General features: G+C 41.3%; 1 protein-coding gene and 1 long non-coding RNA gene across 2 annotated transcripts in view; one reads left to right on the top strand and one right to left on the bottom strand.

The window, feature by feature from the left end:
- Positions 1 to 26,286, top strand: part of LOC126386368 (uncharacterized) — a 128,732-nt gene that overhangs the window by 52,303 nt on the left and 50,143 nt on the right. The window contains exon 4 of the long non-coding RNA XR_007569491.1: positions 12,439 to 12,555. This is a non-coding gene — a long non-coding RNA (uncharacterized LOC126386368). The remainder of the gene's footprint in view (positions 1 to 12,438; positions 12,556 to 26,286) is intronic.
- Positions 173 to 26,286, bottom strand: part of LOC126386358 (plexin-A2-like) — a 139,572-nt gene continuing 113,458 nt past the window's right edge. Inside the window, exons 22-32 of the mRNA XM_050038646.1 lie at positions 25,455 to 25,723; positions 21,666 to 21,732; positions 21,132 to 21,278; positions 19,171 to 19,330; positions 17,187 to 17,290; positions 12,446 to 12,542; positions 11,664 to 11,863; positions 9,432 to 9,601; positions 8,786 to 8,998; positions 7,349 to 7,499; positions 173 to 3,770 (exon numbers count right to left, since the gene is read on the bottom strand). Coding sequence (XP_049894603.1) covers positions 3,675 to 3,770; positions 7,349 to 7,499; positions 8,786 to 8,998; positions 9,432 to 9,601; positions 11,664 to 11,863; positions 12,446 to 12,542; positions 17,187 to 17,290; positions 19,171 to 19,330; positions 21,132 to 21,278; positions 21,666 to 21,732; positions 25,455 to 25,723 — 1,674 coding nt within the window. The 3' untranslated portion in view covers positions 173 to 3,674. The remainder of the gene's footprint in view (positions 3,771 to 7,348; positions 7,500 to 8,785; positions 8,999 to 9,431; positions 9,602 to 11,663; positions 11,864 to 12,445; positions 12,543 to 17,186; positions 17,291 to 19,170; positions 19,331 to 21,131; positions 21,279 to 21,665; positions 21,733 to 25,454; positions 25,724 to 26,286) is intronic.

Genomic DNA, 26,286 nt, shown 5'->3' with positions numbered 1-26,286 from the left:
ACAATCAGCTGTCTTGTTTTAAATATTGCAGTACTATCAGTCAAAGTGTGTGCTTCATTTTAGGATTTAACACCTATAAATATGGAGAAATTATGTTTTAAGCATAATTTTTCAAAATTTAGCATCACCACAAAAGAAACCAGGCGAAAATCATTTTCATCAGCTGCGCATTTAATGTATAACAACAGTACAAAGTGAATCTTTTGCTTGCAAAATAGGAGTGTTTCTTTATATACAGTATTTATACAATAATATATAGTTTAAAAAACATTACAGTTCAAACGTCTGACAGTTTATTGCACAACACATTTATAAATTATCGTCATCAAACCACACATGAAACAGATGAGTTCTCTGTCATATTTCAACACTTAACAGGAAATGTATTTATTATTTATATTATCTTATCTTGCTCTTCTAGCTTAGCATGAATAAAGGTCCTGTGGGGAGTACATAACCCCACTGATACTGACATGGCAAAAAGAGCAGCGCTCCAGAATGATACTGATAGACAGTCGCGGTGGAGCGAGGAAACAGCCTCAAGCACAGAAAGAATCTCATCTTTCAGCATTGCAATGGGTGAGATGCAAACAAAACAAAAACCCTGAATCGACGCGATGCCTCAGACTGAATTTTTCATCATGATAATCGTTTGAAAGTTTAGATATGGCACTCTGTAAATACAGCAGCAAGGAGACAACAAGCAGTCAGGATAAATGTACACATGGACGCAAAATTAAAATTTGTGAATCGTACGCTGCAAGATGAGAACAGTCAGGATGTAAAGCAAAGATAGTGCTTTGTAGCAACAGACAGACATTTAACTATGGAAGCAAAAATGAGGGAAAAATATATGAATTTTAACAGCCACTTTATACTTAGTATTAAAATCTGAAAACCACTGAATTCATAGCAGTGAAATATTTTACTTTCAAAACCATTTATTTGATCCGAATTCACCTTTTTGAAATTAAAATTTCTTGATTTGCAATTTCAAAAACTAAATTGGAATATTTTTTTGTTCATTTAATCATTAATTTTGCATAACTGCTTATCCTGTTGGGTGTCACAGGGGGGCTGGAGCCTATCCCAGCTGACATTGGGCGAGAGGTGGGTACACCCTGGACAGGTCACCAGACTATCGCAGGGCTGACACATAGAGACAGACAACCATTCACACTCAGGTTCACACCTACGGACAATTTAGAGTCACCAATTAACCTGCATGTCTTTGGACTGTGGGAGGAAGCTGGAGTACCTGGAGGAAACCCACACTGACACAGGAAGAACATGAAAACTCCACACAGAAGGGCTCCCCCATCCTGGGTTCGAACCAGGAACCCTCTTGCTGTGAGGCGACAATGCACCACCATGCCACCAACATTTTTGTTCACAAATTTCGATCCAAATGAGGTAAATGGTAAATAATAGGTACAGTCTACTGAAGTCTTCATTCATTGTTATTCTTAAAAAGAAATCATTATTTTTGCAAGTTAGACAGTGGGCGGGAGCCTTTTCTACAAATTCAGATCTTGAAATTCAAGTTGAAAAAATTCAAATAGCAACATCCAGGCTACTCAGGACAAGACAGTCAATCAAGCCTGAATGTTTTGACCAATCAAATTTGACTGATGTGCTATTTGAATTTTTTCCGACTTGAATTGTAGATCTGAATTTGACCAACAAAATCTGAGCAACCTGAATGAATTATTCTTTAATTCTTGGATCTAAATTTGTGAACACTGGAAAAAAAAATAGCTTTTGAAACTACAAATTAAGGAACTTCATATTTTAATTTTACAGAGGCGCATTTAGAACAAATAAATTCAGATAGCTAAATGATTTTCAAAGTAAAACATTTTAATGCTGTGAATTTATTTTAATGAAGTGGTGTTTAAATGTTAATATTCAGTATTCAGTGGCTGTTAAAATACAAACACGTATGTCTCTTATTTGCTTCCATATTTAATGAATGAACTTTACAAGGACCAACTGCTGGTCCCAAACACATGTATCATTAATCATATATCCACTCTGTGGACAAAATATTAGGAACACTGACTTTCTACTTGAGCTGCAGATTCTCTCACAGCACCCACAGCTCAGATGTCTCCAGGGTGAGAAATCCTTCCAGCTCGTTTCCTGCGTTTAATTTCCAGGTTACGTTGAAAGTGGATTTATCGGGAAAATCAATGAGGCATCAGAGCCTTCATCTAACTTAATCCAAGCAGATTACTTCACAGGAGCAGCAGGTGTTCTTAATATCTCGTACACTCGGTGCATTTCAAGTATCATGCTGAATGTAAACAATGACTGATGAGACGGGGGTGAGGGTGGGGGAGGCGGCGGCGTTGGCGGGGGGTTTGGCTAATCTGATCCTCGATCAGACTTATAGCATCATTAATCATGCTTTCTGTTACAGTTCAATTTGGTCTCCACTTATCTTTGAATGGCTGAATTGGTGGTCTATAGATCATCACTGTACAAAATTCCCCATCTCAAATGGGATCTTTTCCGTATAATGCCATGTATGATTAATAGCTTCTACACGTGCATTTAACATGAATGAAACATGAGACTAATTATATTTGGCACAAAAAGCCAGGGATTGTTTCTGGAAATATCTCCACATATATTTCAATCTTGAAGGTGATGCCTTCGCAGTGTTTTATTATTCAAGATCCGGACCTGCACCTTGCCGATTCCAAATTTTGTGTCTGCTGTTCAATCCCTGGCAGAGTTGTAATTCGTTAAACAAAAAATACTTCAAGATAGGAAGCTTCAAGTGGGGGGATGAAAAGTAATGATGCCAGAGTCTTTAGTGTTCTCTTTTTAAGCCTTTAAAAGGCAATAGGAAAAAGGCTTAACACCACAAAAGTACACGTCTCCGCTCCGAATGGCGATGTCACTCCAAGCCCGTGATATGTAGTGCGAATAAGCGTCCTTCATCTTTGACATATAAAAAGTACTTTGAGTCTTGTCTCACCACATGTGCCGTCCCATTAAATTGTCTCCTGTCTTTGTTGAGCAACTCCAGTGACTTTTCAAGTTGAGTCATTCTTAATAAGTGCTGTTCTCTTCAGAGCTCCAGCCATGCCACACACACACACACACACACACACACACACACACTTACATACATGCGCGCACACACTCACACACACACACACACACATTTAGTATAAGCACCCACTACAAAGACAAACCATTACCCAGCGGAGAAGAATTGGCTGCAAATTCAGCAACCGTGATGGCCCAAATCCTCTCTGTGTCTCTCTCGCTATAGGAGCGTTTTAGAAGTTGGGTGTTTGCCTGTTGGAGTTTCTTCTGAAAAAAACGATGACATTGGATTCAAAAGTCGTTGCTTTGGGACGATCTGTGTGCTGCACTGTGTGTATGTACATTTGGATGTGTGTATTTATGCACGTGTGTGAATCTCTTTGTGTATGTATTATCAGTTTGTTTATACAGTAGGTCCATTAAGTCTGCAGCGTCTCTGTGTACATCTGTGTGTGTGTGTGTGTGTGTGATTGTATATGTGCATACATAATGTGTGTGTTCACGTGCACATTTGAGTGCCACGCGTGTTGCAGATGGGTTTATAAGTCCTCTGATGTAGCATGTTTCAGTGTGTGTGGTGTATGTTTGTGTATGTATGTAGGGGTGTGTGTGTCTCAGCTCTCCATAGACATGGCTGAGATGATCTGCTCCACTTTATAAGCCAACTTCTGCTTCTGGGCCTGTTCATCCTGCTCCAGCGCCTCGATGATCTGAAACACACAGAAACACACACACAGGGGCACAAACTGTGAGACCGTGGGCTTAAGGCTGGTCAGCTATAGGGAATCATACATACTGTATAAGCACATACATGTTATGAATTAAATACACCAGCAGTTTTTACTAGTTATTCTACTTTGATTATGTAATATATTGTATTTGTTTGCTACAGTTATTTTCGCAATTCAATTTTCAATCATCACTGATTTGATTAATAAGAATTCAATTTATATGTATAAACATGAGAAAAAACATCTGTTATGTAACTCAGTTATAAATAAAACTTATCAAGCAAAACATTTGCAGATTCCAGCCTCGCAGATGCAACAATTTGCTGCTTTTCTCAGGTTTATATCTTTGTAAATAAGATATCTACATGTGTTGATGCAACCTTGGGCTCTGGGAAATCATGATTTTCAGACCAAAATCATAAATTTATTCACTGAAAATCAAACACATAAGTCACTGATGAAAATTATAATTGAAGGTCATTTAAAGGTAGGCTATGCAGGATTGCAGCATGCAGCACTAGTGAAAATAAAAGTAAAAGTCAACCCCAGATTCACTCTCCTTTGTCATTTCAGCGTGCTATATTTTTATTTTTTGGCGCTTTGTCTCTTGGATGCCTGCTGCTTGCAGTCTGGCACCTGGTCACTACCTTTTTATAAAGCTCCAACCTCACTTGAGCGCTGCGGGGGTGCACATCCAGAAAAGAAAATGCAGGCAGTGGGCAGAGTCTGCAGAAAAATATCTCGCCACTAACTTCGAGCAGGTCATAAGTGATGATTCAGAGGGATTACTTATGTATGAATCTATCTATTCTCAGTCACTCAGGTCATGGTAATTCTAAGTGCTATGTCGTAGGTAACTGGGCACAACTCAAGTAAGCCCAGTTGCTTACGATACAGAATTTAGAAAAATCCTGCATTGTATATCTTTAAAGAGCAGTTTAACACTCTGTAAATCCTGTTTGTATTGATGTCCAGACATTTCATTTGTGATGGGCAGGTGTACTCTAAGACCCACTAACATCACTGATGTGTTTGGTTACAGGTGCAACAGAGCACACATCTGACCACACCCAATGTCAAAAACAGTTAAAACTGACCTGAATATTTCAGGCCTGACGTGCATCTCCCCAGAAATGTAACTACATGTTGTGGTGCCGCAGACCTCCTGTCTATTTTTGTAAGCTGAAACCATTTCCCTCAGTGGAAACAAAGCTTTTATTTACTTTAATATCACAGATAAGAAACAATAAATTGAAGCCACCACAAAAACAGCATTTTAAGTCTTGTGTGTGATTTATCCTGGCTTCATATGAGCAGAGGAAAATATCCGCTAGTTGCTAGGCTAATTTATACAATGTAAAATGCCATAGGCTCGTGCTAATAACGTTAGCATGTTGTATTTGTTCGGAAAACGTGTTTAGTATAAGACAGTTGTTTTGTCGGTGAACCTTGTGAGTTGTAATGAAGCTGAATTTTGTAACGTTACCTTTGTTAAATGTTGCTGTTGTCCCTGGCTTCATATGAGTAGAGGAAAGTCTCCTAGCTGCTCGGCTAATTTATACAATGTAAAATGCCATAGGCTTGTGCTAAAAATGTTAGCATGTTGTATTTGTGGGGAAAATGTGTCCAGATAAAGACAAGTGTTTGTCTGTGAATGCTGCAAGTTATAGTGAAGCTGATTTGTGTACTTTGAAATAGTCTCTATTAAGCCATGTTTAATGTGTGTTTAATGTGTGTTTGGGTGTGTTTTGAATCAACTGAACTTTACAGCACTTCACAGAAACCCCGCCGTGGACTAGTGTTTTGGAGATGTAACTGCAGAGTGACACAGACACACTGCCGCACAAGTATAAATGCTCACAATGACATAGGCTACGGCATAGAGCTGACGCACGAGTATAGATCCCGCTGAAGAACATTAATACAGTCACAAACCACTATTTACTATGTAAAGATATAGTGGATTAATGACGTCCTGAGCAGAGAATGAAGTTATGCCAAGTCAGTGTGTGTTGCAATCCGAGCTTTTGTGTTCTTTGTTGTAGTGGACAGTCCGGGTGTGCATGCATGTTAGTGCATGTGCGCCCCTGTGTGTGTTTCCCACTAGCTAGCTAATTCTGCACTGCACTCATACAACAGTTACTGATGTAAGCTGTAACGACGTCATTACAAAAGCGTAACGTCTAGCCCCCCGATGTTATCATTGTTAACTCTGTTGCCATTGTTAACACTGTTCATGCTGTTAGCACTGTTAGCTGCTAGCTGCCGGCTCAGCCACCTCGATATTGAGAACAGCTCCTTTAAGAATTTCGGATTTAAGTCCAATATTCGCTCTCCTTTTAACCCAGTCTCTGCCAGCTCCTGGGAGATTTATCAGGTTCTTTAGTGGCTAAATACTTAGGCTGACCAAACGTCCTCTTTTGCCCGGACATGTCCACTTTTCACGTCCCGTCCGGGGCGTCCAGGGTTTTTTTTTTATAAATTGATGATAATGTCCGGTTTTCCGTGTGTGTGTGTTAGAGTGCGGCACGGGCCGCATATTTCTGTCAAAACCCGACCCGAGCCCGACATTATTTAATTACTAAAGCACTGAGTTTGTGTCACACAGTGGTTACAGGCTATTTAACAGGCCGGACGTGCGCCGTTGGTGCTCAGCGGAGAGGGAGACCTCCGTGTTTGAGACGGGAACGGGAGGCGGGAGGTCCGACGCTTCTGGCGAGGGGAGAGGGAGAAATAAAACAAAATAAGATAAAATAGGAAAAACCTGTCTCCCTCTTTTATTTTATTTTCAGCGTTTAATCGAGGCGGGCGGCTGGAGGTCCGAGACTTCCAGCGAGGGGAGCGGTAGAAACAAACAGCCAATGTGTGTCTGTGTGCGTTATGTTCAGGTGTTGTCACGTAAATAACAGTGCCCAAGCAATAAACAGGACAGACAATAGGATTTTATTTATTTTTACACTACATTTTCACTGTAAGCTGACCGAATCCGACCCGAGCCCGAATACAATTTATACATTTTTGACCAAACCCGGGCCGACCCGTCGGGTACTGTCGGGCTCGGATCGCCACACTCTAGTGTGTGTAGGGGCCTATCTGAATTTCTGTCTTTGAGAGATATTATTTTGTAATATAACTGAATTTTCTATCCGTACATATAAACTTTAAATAGGCTATAGGCCTATTAAAATTATAAGGCATCTTTGAGTAAACTGCGAGTATCATTTAAGTAGGCTATGTCGTAGCTGGGCCTAGTGTCCTCTTTTTTTGGAAATCACCCTATAAATACTCCACTATGATCACCAGCTATTCCCTAACTTTCTGTCTGCTTGACATGTAGCACAGACGATTTATCATCAGAGCCGCAGTTGGGTGACAAGTCTTTGTGGATTCACCACAATGAGCGAAACCCCTCACAGGACACACAGTCATTTTATCCTTTGTTGATATATAAATGGCTGCTTTGATATTAAAAAAAAAAACTAACTTCAGTCAGCTAACTCGTCCAGCAGGACCTCTAGAGCACATTTCTATGTCACAGTGTGTCGACTGGGCCTCACCTCTTGGCTGTACTTGCTGACGTAAGCGTAGATCTCATGGAGGGCGCTGAGCATGTTGAACTCACTGGAGTGAAGACGGGCCTGTTCAGCCAGATAGGCATTCATATCCTGATCACTGATGGCAGGCAGGCGGTTGATGTCAGCGTAGTACCTGAGAGGAGACACACACACACACACACACACACACACACACACACACTGTCAGAGTCAAGGGCACGGTCATGCATACCAGAGTTTTTCCCCTCAGCTGCAGTCAGACTGTTGTTATGAAAAGTCAAAGAATGTCCAGTGTTAAAGCCGTCAGTAAATCAGAGGTGTTTGGGCAGGAAAATAAGGACACATGTCACTCAAAGGATCAGTCGTTTAGACACTTCAAACTACAGCAGCACAGAAGTACTCAGCTTTATATTGCTATACTATACACATCCATTTTATCACTCCCAACCCTATCAGAGCTGCAAGATTAATTGTGCCACAATTAGCATTCATAACTCCATGCAATCCTATTTATACATGAGGATTCTGCCATAATTGCAAAGCAGGGAGATCCATTGCACCAAACCAAGTCTCAACCAGGATGCGACTCCATTGCACCATAAGAAAAATTGTGTAATGTAGTAAAAGATTAAACTTGAGATGAATAAAATTAAGGGTGCTTTCTCACCTGCGCTGTTTGGTTCGGTTCAATAGAACTCAAGTTCGTTTGCGCCCTAAGTGCGGTTTGTTTGGGCAGGTGTGAACACAGTAATTGCACTCGGGTACTCATCAAAACAACCGGACTGAGACCTTCATGAAGAGGTGGTCTTGGCCCAATTACAAACGAACTCTGGTGTGGTTCGTTTGTGGTGTTCTGACGATCCAAACCTATGCATTGTCCTGGAGGATTATTAATGTGCACCTCCTCCTGTACTGCCTTAATATGCACATTTGGCGCATCCAATGCATCAAAACATTGTTTTCTAGTTTGAGCTGTGCCTCGTTTTCAAACTGTATGGTTTGACTTAAATGAACAATGAGAGCAATATAGTCCACGATGAGCAGCGCTAAAATCAACCTGCGTAGTTGTCCCTCCAATGTGACATTAGAAAGTGTCACATTTATCTTGCAAGTTTACTCTTCTGGCCCCAAAAGGTCCATAAATAGCAACCGGTTACTGTAAAGTAACACCTAAGATACTGTAAGTACTTTCGCAATACACAATATGAGGAGGCTATCAAGGCAATATCACACTATACACAGGGCATCATAACACCTGACAATCTCTTACAGTGACAAGATGATGACAGAGGCAAGTCTGAGTAAGAAGACCATTTTATCCATAATCACTTCAACCAACCCTGTGAAGGTATGACGAGCAAAGAGTCCCCAGTCGGGAATTTCAGTCATCTTTCTATCCTTGTGAATGACATTTGTCTTTGCCTGTGTACACATACACACCTTTCTACCCAGCTTTTGTAGTGTGGTATGTCCTTGGCATAGAGTAGTTTGGTGGATGGTGAGTCTTTGCCCAGGCGGTGTTCGGAAGTTGAGCAGGAGTCCATAAAGGTTTGGGCCACCACAGACAGACAGGCGTCTGTGATGCTGCTTTTATGGATGTCGAACACAAACTGGGGGTTCTTGATCACATTTACCCAGAAACGCAGGGGCAGGCTGCAGAAAATAAGAAAGAGAGACGGAAATATTTGCACATTTTTAGACTTGCGTGCAAAATAACATGATTAATTCATATGTACAAAATGTTCCTTTTTCTTCTGACCACTGAAAACAAGATGAAGATGGAGTCAAGGAGACTATAAGATGTCATTTTGAGCTTAAACACTGAAGTAACAGGTTGTGCAAGAGAAGGTTTTTCGAAGAGCAGCATAAAACTGTACAAAACACAAGAGAATAAGATGTATTATATAAGGATGCACCCCGGCATTAAGGGTGTCATAATTCAGAAGTATTCACTGGGGCTTGAGCTTTGACTGTAAGTAATGAGTAAAAGCTCTGTAAGAAGCACTGCAGACAGGCTTGTTAAAGGAAGTGAGATATTTCTGCAGTCACAGTAAAGGTAACGAGTCAGGCCCCCTCTCTGTCTCACCAGTTGCTCTTCCAGGTGTGACGAACGTCCATGTCATGGATGCCGTGCCTGTCGGCCTGCTCGTCCAGGAAGTCAAACATGTATTTGATTGCGAGAGGCAGGGCGGTGCCCCGACACACAGTGCTGAACAGGGTCTCAAACAGGTCGTCCACAAACTTCTGCAGTGTGCCCTACAGGAAACAAGTGCATAGACTGGTTAAGATGCTGTCTTCTGTTATAGGAATCAGCGAAGTTGTTAAAAGTTAACATTGAATCTAACTGAAATGGAAGGAGACTTTAACTGTCCTTCAATTTTCTTGACAACCATTCATCCAAACAACTTCACACTTGACAGGTGTATTGCTGAAGAAAGTGCAGTGCCGAGTGCGAGCTCTTAAGATCTATGGGACATATTTATTAATAGCGTGTTGCTGTATGTATACACTGTGTGTTTATTTTAAAAATTCCCATGGTACATCTGTGTCACCATTTTCATCCAAGCACAGCTCCTTTCTACACATTCAAACAATGCTGGTGGCCTAGCACCAGGTAAGCAACGGTAAGCACCTCATATTGATTACAGGCGACTAAATTCAGTTTATTAGGGCCCGAGCACTGACCACAGGCGGTTGCGAGAGCCCTCTTGAAACTGAAGGAATTATTATTATTTTTCTCCAAAAAGAATCACATTTTTGAGAGGCTTAAGGTGCTTGAAAACTTGTGAAACATTGCACTCATTTCAGAACTGTCTGATATGAGTCTGGTTTACAGATGTCACAAACAAACACCCCCTATTGAATTTCTTCAAATCCAAAGCTGGTTTCACCTATATGTATGAAACCTTGGTAGGCACAAGATGTACAAAAAGGCACTTGGAGCCATGCTCTAAACCTAACAGGAAGTCCGCCATTTTGAATTTTATGTGGAATTTTTGTGCATTTTTTGGTCATTTCCAGGGGTCGTACTTTAACAAACTCCTCCTACAGATTTGATCCAATTGACTTCAAATTTTGTCAGTACCATCTCAAGACGTTCAACATCAAAAGTTGCTCAAAGCTTGAGTTTTTATCGAATTGTGTGACCGTGGCAAGGTGTCAAATGTCAGTGTTTCGCCACCAAACAGGAAGTGGTTTGTAACTTGTTAATACATGGTCCAATCTGCACCACACTTCACATGTTTTATAAAGCTCCAGGTTTACAGATGTCACAAAATCGCTCAGTAGGGCCGCCACTAAATTACTACAAAGCAGCCCCCGAAGCTTGTTTCACCGACATGCACGAAACTTGCTAGGCACATGTAACATCCCAAGACGTACAAAAAAGTCTCTTGGAGCCATACTCTAAACCCAACAGGAAGTCAGCCATTTTGAATTTTATGCAGAGTTTTTGTCAATTTTTTGGTCATTTCCAGGGGTCGTACTTTAACAAACTCCTCCCACAGATTTGATCTTGATTTTGTCAGTACCATCTCAAGACTTTTGACATCAAAAGTTGCTCAAAGCTTGATTTGTGGTCGAACCGTGTGACCGTGGCAAGGTGTCATATATCAATGTTTCGCCACCAAACAGGAAGTGGTTTGTAACTCCGGCATAGATGGTCCAATCTGCCCCAAACTTTACATGTTTTATAAGGCTCCAGGCCTGAAGCCAACTACATGCACATTAGGTGTCATAGTGATTGCACCACTTACTGGCAACAGGAAGTAAGACTTGTCAAACAATTATCTTTTGACATAGTGGACACAGAAAGTGGCACAAAATGTGAAAAAGGTCATTCCAACACTAGGGCTGTACCCAAATATTCGGATATTCGTTTCTATGGGTAGGTATTCGTTATGAAAATTTGGTATTTGATATTCGTTTCTTTATTCACTTTTTTTTTTTTTTTTTACATATTTTTGTGGTGCTAAATGTAGTCTTTCTGTTGTTGGTAAATGTAGGTTATCAATAAAAATCAAAACTTTTAAATTGGATTGTTAANAAGTGTGTTTTGAAAACGACTGCGGACTGTCACCTGCTCAACGCATCAGTACCTTCGGATGCCATGACAGTAATAGATTATAGATTAATAGATTATAATAATAATGTCAAAATATCATTTACAGACCGATTTAACAGACGATCACTGCTGCCCGACCCGCAGGTCCATTTGCGGGTCCCGCGCGTTACGGGTCAACCTGCGCATCACTACTGAGCTCAGTCTATAAGGCTGTACACACAACAGTAAGGCTACAATAGCTCTGATATATTTCACCTTTGTTGCTAGTAGCCTCGTCAGGTAGATCTCAGACACCATCTTGCTGCCACGCTCGCCCTCTTTCTGGTCCCCATGGTCGTGGTTCTTGACTAAGTGCCAAACTTTGACGCCGCTCTCCAGGTCAGGGGTCAGCATGGGCACACGGGAGTGGGGGCTGTCTGGGCTGGTGGGCGTGGAACGGAAGGGAACGTCCACACCTAGACGGTCAAAAGTCAGATATAAAGAAAATATATATTCCAGAAGATGCAGTTTGTGAGTCTCATGTGATGACTACTTTATCAGACAACAGAGGGGAGGTCACATCTGTTTGTCAGATCTGAATCTGAGGCAGACTGTCCTCTTTGTAATTGTGAATGTGTGTGTTTAGACTGTATAAGCATTTGCTGCCATTATTTCATTGGTTGTCATAGTAATGATACAGACGTGCAGTCATTCACTAAAGACATGTTTGTGTCCTCACTGTCTGTCACTCAGTGTTTTCTGCTCTTCTTGTCATCCTGTCTGATGCATTGTGTTTAGAAAAATCACTTGAAACCTAATATAACAGATCAGTGTGTGCTGTCATTACACAGATGTGATTTAAATCACCTTTTAGATCAGCAGTTTATGAGAAGACAGGATGCATATTTTTCAGGCTGCATCTCGTTGTTTAATGTGCTGTTTAACAGTATCTGCTTAATGTGCTCTACAACAGACTGATGAGTGACAGCAACAGATGGTGCAACACTGCTGTGACTTGGATGAATATTAAGTGTTTGTATTTCTTAAACAGCACTGACCGTATCTGCTGATACTGCGTGGGAAGCTGGCCGAGGATGGAATATTGAAAGAGGACATCTGTTTGGGCACCAAGGCCACCACGCAGCGCTCAGACACCTGGAAGACAAAGGTAAAGCCTGTCTGTTATTTTTATGAATTGGTGGCTTGCAGCTGCAGGTCAAAAATAATCATGGCTGGAATTCAGAAGGTTGTACATGAGTACAAACCAAGGACCAAGGATCTGTGTTTTGAATAGTCTCCCATGGGCAGCTGAGTCACACCACATACAATAAACGCATAAAGGACTGGCCTTCAGTTCATATAAAACGCTCGGTAAAAATCAGCAGTTGTAAACGTCTTTCATCATCATCAGCTTGGTAGAAATACAGACAGCAGAGCAGCTTCCACTAGGACCAAACTACAAGTATCTACTTTACAGTGTATCGATGCACTTGCTTGAAATTTAAGTGTGAATACACTAAACTAAACATCAACTTTTGAACTTTTCTAAAACAGGAATCAACTAATGCCAGCTACTTCAAGCAACCTTTCCAGTGCTTTCACTGTCACAGACAAATTTTCAATGTCAAAATAAAATCTTGAGAGTTTTGCTACAGTTGTGCTGCGCTCCTATGATCTTGATCATTTAGTGTGAAGTGGTCTTAAAACTCTGAACTGTCTTTAGTTAGTATTTTTCTCATCCAGACGTTCTAATAAAATGAAATATGTTTAATATTATTGTTAGTTTTTAGTCTTGGCTCATGCAAATACTGAAGATCAATGACATGAACACTGTCAAGTGTAACAGGGTCAATTACACAGCAGTAATATGTGTGACAGGCCTGTTTTAGAGCTTTTAAGCTGTTTATAAGTTTATTTTATGCTAACATAATCTTGTGTCACTTAATTTGTGTAGGGGCTGGAGTTTATATGGTTGTGTATGACGGAGGATTTTGTTTTGGCCACTTGCTGTCAGGAATAAACAGAGATCGCCTTCAAAGATATCCACGGTCTGGGCCTCTTAGTATCTACACAATGCAGACATCACTAGAGTCCACTGGTTACACGAGAACCAATAGCACCAAACAGGAAGCAGCAAAGCAGGTAGACATTAAACACGGAGGGGACTCTAGGGAGGCACAAGAACATGAGCAAGTCTTAGTTCTCTTGTACTGTGGAGAAGAAGGAGAAACTGACAGAGTTGTGGAGTGAACAAGAGTGTTTAATTCGGCATGTAGCTGATCCAGCAAATGGCACTTAAGCAGCATCTTACTTTTTCTCACTTTTTATTTTGATGCCAAGTTGACAAGAATACTGTTGACTTGTAACGCCTTTTACATTGTTGGAACCCATTGGCTGTATTCGGCGTCTGACTTCCGGCAGACGGCGATCTGGGGCAGACCCCTGATTTTTTGGCATTCCAGTTTGATTTGGGGGACGAGGCGAATTTCCGTTTCCGACTTCCGTTCATATATAAGTAAATATGCTGAACCATTGCGATGGATTCAGAGTTTGCAGTGACGCCAATTATGTTCCACCTCGTTAGTTCACCGCACGGACCGTTTATCCTGGCAACAACTGCAGCCGGCTCAAACGTGGTTGGTCAATATCACGCGGACTACAAACAGCCTACAACCGGAAACCAGGGCTCTTCCGCTCTTCTTCCGGAGGCAAGATCTCCGGGGTTTGCCTACAGACTCTACATTCACTGAATGTAGAGTCTGTACATAGAGACTACGCCTTTTATGCCTTGTTTCTAGAACTCTTTGATTTTGTGCAAGGAACTGTTGTGTCATATTTGTTAAAGTGAGTTTGGCTTAATATTTTCCACCAGGAGCAGGATGGGAAATTATTTTTTTAAAAGTAGTTGTGGTCATGCAAATAGTGACCCTGCAAGATCCTCAGCCATTTAAAATCTCGTAGTCGGTGACCTAAAACTCACATCGTCCTCAAAGGTGTGAGGGTGTCAGATTTTAGTCTTTTAAAGCCTTTTCAAAGTCTTGTAGTGTGTGGTAGGCATAGGAAGATTTCATTGATGAGAAAAGAAGAAATCTTCCTCACAGCAGTATAATTCTCGTGGGTGAAAAGGTGAAGGAATCAAAACTGGGTTTACAACACACTGGAAGTCAGCTCAGAATTATTTACATTTATTCATACTGGTGTGTGGGAACCCCTATATTTCATTTAAAAAACCGAGGCTGCAGGTGTCAGACTTTGAAAGCCCCTGGTCTGATGTATGAAGTATTTTTGCAACCTAAAACCACTCTACTTGCATTCACAAGTAGTTAAAAAGCTGAATATGTGTGTGCTTGTTTGATTAGAGTGGACTGCTGCTGGGTGTTTTGAAGTTAGAATGGCTAAGCAGAGGCTCATTGTAAGGGTTGGTCCTACATTTCGTGCTTGGCAGACGTGGCGAGGTCGTCTGCAGCGTGAGCAAAATTCACGCTGCTGTTCTGCATAAGCTACAAATGTGGCTAATACAAATCCAGCTTAGCAACAGAACAAACATTTCCACACCTGGCTGAGAGATTTAGAATGAAAGAGCAAAAATTGTTTATCTCCTTGACAGATGAGAGGGAGTATGTGCGTCCTTTGTCAAAACACACTTTTATTGCGGAAAATGCAGATTTCTTTTGTCTTTATTTCCTCCCTTTGTTTAAACCACAGTATGCTGCAGTGAAATACTGGCTGGGTGTGAGTGGTACAGTTTGGCCCAAAGCTGGTAGTCAAGACAAACGTTTGACTGACAAAGGAACAGGATGACTCATCTGAGGTTGGTGACCTGTGTAGTGGTATTTATGAGCTGAAAAAAAAAGAGGATGTTGTAAAAGACACAGGCACACAAGTGCATGTTCGGTTGACTAAGCGTGCTTGTGACCGGCGGGGTTGAGAAAATGTTGGCAGGGGTGAGGTGAGTGATATGAATATGAATGAGTAATGCTCTGTCCTTCATCAACAATATCCGCTGCACGCCCTTGAGCAACTGGATAATCGCTGTTTTTAAAAATGTTGAAAAAGATTCAGGGGTTGTTTTTTTTTTCAAACTAACACGTCAAACATTTGGTAGTACAATCCCTCTTAACTCTAATGTTATATAACTGTGAATTGAATAGCTTTAGATTGTGGACCATTGTTTGGACAAAACAAGCAGTTTGACACTTAAAAACTTTGATGGGCATTAATCATTATTTGCTAACATTTTATAGACAAAACAACTGATCTGTTATCAAGAAGAAACTCAGATGATTTTATAACAAATTGAGCATTGTGTTAGTTCAGGCAGGACAGGATGTCAAGCTCAGCTCACATCCCAGCTACATCAGCTGATCTCAGAGAGCTCCATCAACTGATGGAGCAGCTGGTTGATAGAAGGCAGTCAGCTGATAGATCACATGATTCCTTTCTATGCAGCCAATTGGGAAATCTCATGCAGGGTGCCCTATTTAAATTGCTCTTTCCTACCTACTGTTGCTGCTTCCTCTGTAAGCTGCCTTGCAACCTGCCTCCACCCCAGCTCCTCCTTTTCATGCTGTGTCTGACTTATTAATGTCATTTCTGTTTGTCATTGATGCTGCTGTCTTGGTTGCTGCTCTCCCTGCCTTAGGCTTTCTATGTAGGCACATGGAAGGGCAGGGAGGTGTGCTCTCTCTGCCTTAGGCTTTCCACATAAACGCGTGGAAGGGTGGAGAGCTGTGCTCTCTCTGCCTTAGGCTTTCCTTGTTTGCACGTGGAAAGGTGGAGAGGTGTGCTCTCTCTGCCTTAGGCTTTCCTTGTTTGCACGTGGAAGGGTGGAGAGGTGTGCTCTCTCCGCTTTAGGCTTTCCACATATGGGCGGGGAAGAGGCTTTCTGCGTAGGCCTAGGAAAGGCAAAGAGGCCCCAGAGCCATGCTGCCAAATATAATACTGCAAATGGAAATTAAGTTTTCTTTGACTAAAGTGTTTCTGACTGAAATAAGGTAATAGTTAGTTTCAGCTAGACTTTAGAGGGTATCATGGTATTACCGTGTACCAGGGTATTTAAAAATCCCACCGGAATGATTTTTATTACCGTCAAAAATACTGAAGCTATGCTTTCTATTAAACTCATACGGAGAGGCTGTATTGACGATGTATTTTATGTAGTGCACAGCACATGCCACCAGAGGTCAGTCTCTACTTGTGAAACAGGCAGCTGAGCTGGCTAACATGGTGACTGTGAGTGGTGGGGATCATGTTACAGGACTGTAAACAACTGGCTAGCAACAGCAGAGAGACCTCAAGGGAAAACAGCATATCATCACATCTAACTCGTTGAATTAAGGGTTTATTTTGTCCAAATCAGAGCTGGTGATTGTTGGGACAGTGGACTAAGCAATTAAATGACTAACAAGACTAACTAAGACGGTTTTGGTGAAGTTTATTTTGTTTCTCTCAAGTTTGAATGAAGTGTGTTTGACATTAAGATAACATGGCAATAAAGCTCAAAATGAGCCTGAGTCGGTGAAAGAGAGAATCTTAAATTCAGAAGGTGTACAGTTGTATTTCTCTGAATATTACCTTTCTGGTCATGTGTTTAGTTTATTGTCTTTTTAATACACTGAAAAAGCTAAGAGAGTCTGTGGAATGTAACGAACTTGCTGGTCGCGTGGGGGCCGAAGGGTAAGTATCGAAGCACATAAAATCCATCGTATACTGTTTACCCCAGTGAAATTTCCTTCATTTCAAATAGATACAGCCCAAGCCCAGTTACAGCCCCAGTATTAATATTATTAGTTAACAGACCTGGTAGTGCATGAGTGTGTTGAGCCTCTTCCAGTCGCTCTCTATCTTGGTGGTGATGTCCTCATCCTGCAGGACCACACGAGCTGTTCTGCCCTGCCGCCACTCTGAGGGAAAATACAATCAACAGTGAATGTGTGACATATGGCATTTTGGGGAATGTTTGTATCCCCAAGTGCCTGACAGTTACATATTGTCTAATGTCCATCGTTTGTCTTGTGCTGTCCCTTTGCGCTGCAGGTGAGGTCATGTTACCCTTGTGCACTGTGATAGTTTGTTCCTTGAAACTCTGTAAGCTGTCAAGCGTGGCAGCCAAAATGTCTCCAAGACAACTCTGGTGTCTACAGGTATCAGACCCTTAAATTTAATGCTTTTAAAGACCTTTTTAAGATCATTTTTGACCAAATTTAATACTGCTTTTTAGGCAAGTCATATTTATGTCAGTCAAGCATTTCAGTTGAGTATAAAGGCAAGTAATAGTGCCCTGTATTTAATCTACATTTTGCCAACAGGATAAAGTAAAATGACAGTGTTAGGTTCAGTGGTGCATAATATCAGAAATGTGGACTTTCACACAGAGGAGCTTGCCTAATTTTCACAAAAATACATTAAAAGGTGCATAAATGAAATTAGATAAAATGTTTGTGGCAATTGAGTGCTCACATATTCAAATTTAAGACTATTGAAGGACTTTCAAGGCCTAATATTTACACAACCCCTGTTCCAAAAAAGTTTAGGATGCTGTGTAAATAAAAACGGTGCAGTGATTTGCAAAATAAGTATTCAACAAGTCATTTTTTTCCATTTCACTAATTTTTCAATACAGCTATTCACATAAAATTAGACCAGACTTTGATATTAACTAAGTAAGACTACACTGATAAAGAAATTGTAACATTTCAATCAGTAAAAATGATGTGCAATACAGTGGAAGGACACAGGAAAAAAGTACTGAATAGGCTAAATGAAATTTATCAAATACTTGGAGAAGCTTTTGTTTGCAATTCCAGCTTGCTGTATCAAGAAACTAATCACAGTGTTCAGATGGGATTTTGGACCATTCTTCCTAACAGACAGTCTTTAAATCTGGGCCCGTTTGCGAATTTTAAGAAGGAAATTTTACTTTCAAAACTCAGGTCCTCAGTTTCCAAACACTTACTGGGTGTGACTAAAGGAAACAGTTTGGTTTGGAATGTGTTTGGATATTAATATCTTGTCTTGTTTTCAATTGAGTATCAGTTGAACAGGATTTGCAAATCATTGTATTTTGTTTTTATTTACATTTTGCACAGCATCCCAACTTTTCTGGAATCGGGGTTTTAACACTGAGTTTAATGCATTTTAAGACTTTGTAAGGACCTGCAGACACCCCGAACAACTTCCTGCACATTTCCTCTTGACAATTAAAGTGATTGTGATTCTGCAAACAAAACACACACGACAGAGTGTCTTCACAGGGATTTAAGATGCCCAAAGCAACAAGGAGAAACTGATCCTCTCCAAATCCCCAACCTGTAAAAGCCCCTTAAGGTGTAAAACTACAAACCGAAAACATTATCAGCCACTACCTACAAGGTATCTTATTTACTCCCTTTGAAGGTGCGTGTCAGCTGGATTTGTGCCAAGTCATTCAGTTTTGGATGACATGTTGTGGGCGTAAGCCGGAGTGTAGGTGAGCTGTCAGTAAGGTTTAACGTCAGTGTTGGTGAGTGTTGCTCTGGTTAGGGCGGTAAACAGTTTCGGGGAGGAGGTTGTCTTCCAGAAACTGATTTTGAGCCCTTTGTTGGTGTCATATGTCTTTAGTGAAACATCTGTGATAACTCCCCTGACATGCCCACTCTAAGCTGTATTCTTCCCTCCTGTCATTACTCGCACATATCATGTGCCATGGCAAATTTTCTGTCTATGTTTTATCTCTGAATATATATGGCAATTAGCATCATGAAATGAGTCTTTCACAGCGGGATAATACTCAAAGCAGCCTCACCGAGATCCATGTCTGCAGCCCGTGGTCGCTGTGAGTAGGGCATGTTCTTGTACACCGCATCCAGGATCTTCTCCTTTACCTGGGTAATGGTGTCACAGTTGAGCACCTTGACAGGGATTTCTGGACTGTTCTCATTGTCTGGGTTCACACAGCTCAGCGTCTGGGGATCGAGGATAGAGAGAGGATGGGGGGGGGGGAGTAAGAGAAAGCGGCAGAAAGAGAGGTGTTGCTTGCTAGGAAAGTCCTTTCATTACGTACTCCTCACCAAACTGTCCTGGTGGAGAGGATCTTGGCCAGAAATGTAATTTCACACCTCCAGGATGTGGCTGTGCAGCTCCAGCAGGGGCATTAAACAAGTAATGAGACACAGCCTCTCAGACTCACCGCCACGGATATCAGAGAGGTGTCATCCTGTCGCTGGCTGGCTCTGCTTTGGAGCTAAAGCCGGTGGGGGAACTTATTTTGACGGGCTGGCGGAGGAATCCTGCCCGCTTGATTTTAATGGAAAGCTAAAAGAAGGAGGCTTGTTGTGTATACAGGTGGCCCTACCACATGACTCCCTGCTAATTACTACACACCAGTCAGAACTTTGTAGACTCAGTTCGGCATGGGATGATATGAAAATTTCTTGTCATAATTTTCCCGGCCAAAATATCTGTGATTCACAGTATAATTACACGGAAAATCATCAAAATGTGCTTAAAACTCCTAATGTGGCTCTAAAATATACTGGAATCACTTTACCTTACATTTTGTTAAAAAACATCACAGATAGGACATATGTCTTCTTTAGTGAACAACAGTCAAACAGTCTTAAAAAGCCAGACTTTTCAAACATTTGAAATGACATTATACTGTATAGATGCCAACGCTTGATTAAGATCTTGCAGAGGTGTCCTTTAGCAAGACACTGAACCCCACAGTTGCTATCATATGTGTGTACGGGAAAATATTTGTACCTTTGGACAATCATCTGCCAAATGAATGTTAAATATTGTAATGGGAAGCCAGTGAGGGATCAAATCTTCAGATTGGTGAAGATGTTCGTATGTAAGGTGATGGGATCTTGAGGCAATAGCATGAACTTCTTTGCATATTACGCCCTCTCAGTTAAGCTAGGAGAAGAAATGTAGGCGTCTACTCCCTCTACAAAAAACAGTGGGAGTTAGCTGTGAGGACTAGGGCTGGGTATTTTTTGGAAAATTATGATGCCAGTACCCTTAAAGTGACACAGATACCAAAAGAGTACTTCATTTTATACCTTTTGATTCTACTTCATTTGAAACCCATCATGTGAATAGAGTGGCAGGTGGTGTAGTCATACTTTTGAACACCCGGTGGCATCTCGGCATGCTTGAACTGCTAACTCTGTCAAATACACCACGCTCACCTTCACCACACCACAGACTTAATGGGTCATAGCCATGGATGTATTAAGATTTACCTAATTCTAATTTATATGTATTAAATAACCTGGATGATCCTTGGATTATTGGCCCACAGAGCATGCAGACTAGAGACTTACAATTGACGAAAGCGGCCAGGTGAGCCAGCTACTTCCGGTTTAGTGCTCCGCTAACTTTAATGGGGATAGAATGATTTAATCTTGCAGTTCCTCAAGACTTTTCAAATGTTATTGGACCGAATGGATGAAATCATGATAGTGATCGTTTGACTGGAGATGGTCTTATTTTCCCAATTTGTTTTGAAGAAACTTTGTCTAGATCTCCTTAAGCTTGACGAGATGGACATCTGGCTGTGCAAGATTATTCTTCCTCCGCCGCCATGTTATTGAAACTATCCAAATATTCAAAGCATTCATAAAATTACTACCGCAGCACATGCCACATTTCTATGGATCTGTCAAGGCTCTTTGCCAAGAGATGTACAAAAGTGAATACAGACAAAATTTTGGACTTTTTTTTCCCCCTTTTTTTTTTATTAATGTCTTTATGACTCACCAGCGTCTTGTATTCAATCTGCTGTCGGATGAGCTTGTCCTCACTGAGGGAATAGCGTGCCTCTCCAGTGATGGAGTCTATGGGTCCCTTCTCCATTTGCTGTTTGATGGCACAGAACAGCATGAAGAGAGGCTCGCCAGCACACTCCTTTGTTTTGGAAGGGAACCCAGGGATTAGAGTGAAAGGTGGGAGAAAGGAAAAATAAGATGTAGGAAAGAAGTGAAGGGAAGGAAAGAGATCTGTATTCATCAGCACAGATGATGAGATTCAGTAACTAGAGCATGACACATCAAACATAATAAAATGGAGCTTTCTCTCCTTTTGAATAGCAAAGCGGGAGATAGGTTTGACCCTACGGGTAACCATTACCCCTTCATATGTCCACTCATCAATATCAAACTGTTAAAATGACAGCTATGACAAAAGCACACAGCAGCCTGTTTCAAAATCAATTCTAATAATTTCAAGAAGCATTGTCATAGTGTATCACACTGACACCTGTAGCGATAAGGTGTGAGAGAGATTTCATTTTACCTTGAGAAACTTGTGTAGCAAGAAGGCAAACCAATTTGTCAGCATCTTCTCCGCCACCGACTCTGTTCTGCGAGACGAGAAGAAAGCATACTCATTTGTTAGCAAGCGACGTCCCACAGAGAGCCGGAGTGCTCTGATTATTCTTTTATAATTTAAGACGCAGAAGAGCCCGACATTGTTGGAACCAAAAAACATGACATGGAGAGTTTACAGAGAAATACCATCCTCGCTCAGCCGCTGAGTCTCAAAGGACACATACTCCGCTATACTGTAACTTAAGTGCTGCTAGTGCAGAACATATTTGGGTCATGACATAATTGTGCAGACACAAGTAATGTGTCCACTTCAAGACCTTTCACTCTGTCTCTTCCTTGCTGTGTCTGCACTTTACACAAGTCCAGATGGGAAAGATTTTATGGTTTACTGTAGTAAATCCTTTAAATCATGTAACAGTACCCTTAAAATGGCTTATAAGCTCTTTCTAATCTGAATCTGATCCAAAGCCAGACGTTTTATAGCCACCTGTCTCTTTCCCTTCCGAAGCTGCTGTCTCTCTGTCACTCTTTTTCGGTCCTTACCTGCCTTTCAACCCTAACCTGTATTGACTCGGCTGTTGACGGCATCCCATTAAATTGTAGAGTGCTTCCGCAAGAGCAGCATGTTTGGGCTAACAAGTTCTTGTTGTACCGGCTCCCATGTGAACCCATCCTTATATTTAATGAGTGTGCTTCAGATTGAGAGGGCCCTCTTTCTCAAAAAAAAAAAAAAACCCTCATGAAACATTCAGTAGGCCAGTCTCAGCGCTGGGAAAACAATCGGTTGATAACCAGAGGTGGAGGAAAGAGGGAGAGAGGCGAGAGAAGGGAGGATGGGAGAGGTGACGGAGGAAAGAAACGTGAGCTACAGCTGAATGTTTCATGAGTGGCACACAGAAGATAAGTCAGACTGACAACGACTCTGCTGCCGCCGCCGCTGCACTCGCTCTTCCCCATTAGGTTCTCTTCCTCTGCCAGTCCCTCCCACTCTCTATCACTTTTACCTCTCCTGTCTTTCACCTGTCTGCTCAGGCGCCCTGTTTCTCAGACTCGTAACGGCTGTTTCACGCCGCTGCACAAAACAAAGCTGAACAGAGGTGGGCTTTCCGTTGCTGGCCTAGTTACTCATCCATCAGAAGTGCCGTAACTGGGCTGGAAAGAACAATGCACAAAGGAATTAACTAAGCCAAAAGATAAGCAGCGCTGATCAGAATTGGTCAGGTTTGTGACAGAGAGGGCCTCAAGTTTAAATCGTCTGACCACAGTGGAAAACAGAGAAAGTTGGGAAGAAATTGTCAGATTGTTTTCCAAGTCCAATTTTGGGTCCTGAAAGGAATTTCGTACGACACACAAAACTTGTCAAACTTCATACCAATAATGGGCCTCCTAAGGTTGGCCTAAGAAAAGTCGACATAAGATTGATAACATGCTCTTAATCTGCAGGATTGTTTACACCTTAAAATAATGAATCCCCTCCAAATTATCATAGGTAAAAGCCCCACCAATCATCATAAAAGGGCATGAAACAACAGGGCCGTCCGTACAGAAATTAAGTCAAGAATGCCCATATGAAAGTCTAAAGAGGGTGTTGCACCTTACTCCAAACGTAAAACAAACTTAAGTAGTTCTGAAGTATAGGTACTTCTGCAGCAAGTGAACTCCACACAAGCTGTCATATTTTATGGCTTTACCGGTGGATATGAAATAACACAAATTAGAATTACTGCCTTGTAGTTGCATGTCTCCATGAACCTGTCAAGTTGCAGTTACAGTTTTGGATGCTTCACACATATCTTCCCCCTTAATAGCACAGAAGATCTATGCAATCAACACATTTTCAAATTGGGCACCCAAGATCAGTGTCACCGATTCAGTATCTGCCTAAATGTCTCCCCTTCTGTTTCTGATGCTCATGTTGAGCAAGTGTTTTTTCAGAACATTATGATATCACAGTTAAGTCATTCTCGGAACCCATCGGCTGTATCGACGTCTGACTTCTGGCAGACGGCGATACAGCCTCTGGGGACAGACCCCCGATTTTTTGGCATTCCAGTTTGAGGAGGCGAATTTCCATTTCCGACTTCCGTTCATATATAAGTAAATATGCTGAACCATTGTGATGGATTCAGAGTTTGCAGTGACGCCAATTATGTTCCGCCTCGTTAGTTCACCGCACGGACCGTTTAACCTGGCAACAACTGCAGCCGGCTCAAACGTGATTGGTCAATATCACGCGGACTACAAACAGCCTACAACCGGAAACCAGGGCTCTTCCGCTCTTCTTCCGGAGGCAAGATCTCCGGGGTTTGCCTACAGACTCTACATTCACTGAATGTAGACATTCAGTGAATGTAGAGTCTGTATATAGAGACTACAGTTAAGTTGACCTTTGACTAAATGTCACTAGTTCATCAATTTATCCTCTTAGACATGTGTGTGAAATTTTTTCATAATTAGTGTCTGAACTCCTGAGTTATAGCCACAAAACATGTTTTGTGAAGACACTTTGAACTTCGACTATCAAATTCTAATCAGTTGTTTCTTGAGTCTAATGTTGAAGAAATTCCTTCTTGAGATATCACCTTTACGAAATGAGATGGACACAAGGTCACAGTGACCTTAACCTTTGACAACCAAATTATAATCATTTCATTTTTGAGTCCAGTAGATGTTTGTGCCAAATTTGATGAAAAATTCCCTGAAGGTGTTCTTGAGATACTGCATTCTCGAGAATGTGATGGACAAGGTCACAGTGACCTTGACCTTTGACCACCAACTACTAATCAGTTCATTGGTAAGTCCAAGTGGACATTTGTGCTAAATTTGAAGAAATTCACTTCAAGTCAGGTGTTGTAAGAAATTGCATCCACAAGAATGTGACTGACTGACGGACAACCCGAAAACATAATGCCTCTGACCACGGCTATCGCCAGTGTGGAGGCATAAAAACAATGAACAGGCTGCTATTACTAGCTCAGGGAACATTGTATCTAGAGAAACGCGTACAACTGATTAAGTAAAAAAAATTAAAGGTTCGATGTCAAAAACATTGCCAAACACAGAAGAGAGACGCTGACCACCGGAAGGTGACGGGCTTGCCCTCGTCATTCTCTGCAAACAGATCTACATGCTCCTGAAGATGCATTTCTTCCTCAGGACAGGATCTGCAACATCATGCAGCAGCAGTAAATATGACATTGTGCAAATTGAGGAAAAATAGGCCAACTTTGGGCAGATAAGTAGTGCGAGTAACCACTAATTATTGGTTCCAATTTAACATAATTGATGTGGATTAAAGTGTTTGTTCATTTAAAAGACAATAATGCTTTGTAAAATAATGAAAACAGTTATTCAAAAAATACTTTAAATGATTAAATACCTTGTTGATTTTAAATGCTATAATATTATACAACTGCAGAATTGAAGAAAACAATTCATTTGCACAAACACATCAGCACTTAAATGTGCACAAGTGTACAAAGACTCTGTTTTTATCAAATCTCATATAAGAAAACATTGTTGGTGAACGAGGCCCATTGTGGTTAAACGTCCATTGTGGTTAAACGTCAAGTATCACTATAAAAACGCAATATCTGCAACTGAGATGCCTAAATGCCTAAACCTGAGCTTCCTGAGTGACACAACCTAAATCCTTTGTTGATGAATACAACACAAAGACATTTGCCGAAACTGTACTATAGAAGCTGCTTTTTGTAAAATAGCTTTAAGCAACAGTGTGATCTTTCTTGTTTACCTGCGTAGGAGTAGTTTGGGGTGGTTCTTGCTCTCCAGGTTGCGTTCTATAAGATCTGAAAGCAGGTGTTTGAGGATGTCTGTGGCGTACTCCAGCCGCCCCTGCAGAGCGGTCATGATGAGCGAGGCAACGTAGCCGCGGTCACGCATGGAGAAGGAGCGCTGCAGCTCCAGTGTGCGGATGAATGTCAGCAGGAAAACCTTGTTATTCACCAGCTGAGCAAACTGCTTCAAGGCTTTCTCCACATTTGCCTGTCCGCTCCCCGGCACCTACACGCATCATGCACACACAAAGATGCACACGCTCATTAGATAATACTCACTCAGGGATGAGAAAAGTCATAACATAGATGGAGGAACATGAAGACAGGATGAAAAATATACACAGAAATTCTCGAGGCTTAAGTGCAAAACAGCACAGCTGGTGTCTCTACAGGTTTATCCCTGACACCTCTGTCCCTGCAGAGAAACTTTTGATACATAGCTTCATCAAGAAGTTTATCAAGAATTACATAAATTATGTTTCATTTTTCTCCTTCAAATAAAGAGCCTGCTATTTTGATGAAAAAGTCAGGATGTTTAAAGTGCAATCAGAGGGGCTCCTCAGAGAGCAGATCTTTTGTAATCATTGTGCCCATAATAACGGCTTGATTAAACCAACTCTAATTTGAAACACCAGCCCAATCTTGACCTTGAGTACCTGAGAAGTTGTTCTACAAATAATGGAAAGGTAAATGGTCCGTCATCAGAGTTTCTTTGAAATTAGTTACAGAGTGCTTCAGAATTAAACCCTTGAGAGCGGGACAATAATGAAATCAATCTCAGCCGTGTCA

Source organism: Epinephelus moara, chromosome 24 (genome assembly GCF_006386435.1).
Source record: "Epinephelus moara isolate mb chromosome 24, YSFRI_EMoa_1.0, whole genome shotgun sequence".
In the NCBI taxonomy this organism is placed as follows: domain Eukaryota; kingdom Metazoa; phylum Chordata; class Actinopteri; order Perciformes; family Serranidae; genus Epinephelus; species Epinephelus moara.
The sequence above is the reverse complement of the archived record's forward strand: the minus strand, read 5'-3'. Positions and strand labels throughout refer to the sequence as shown.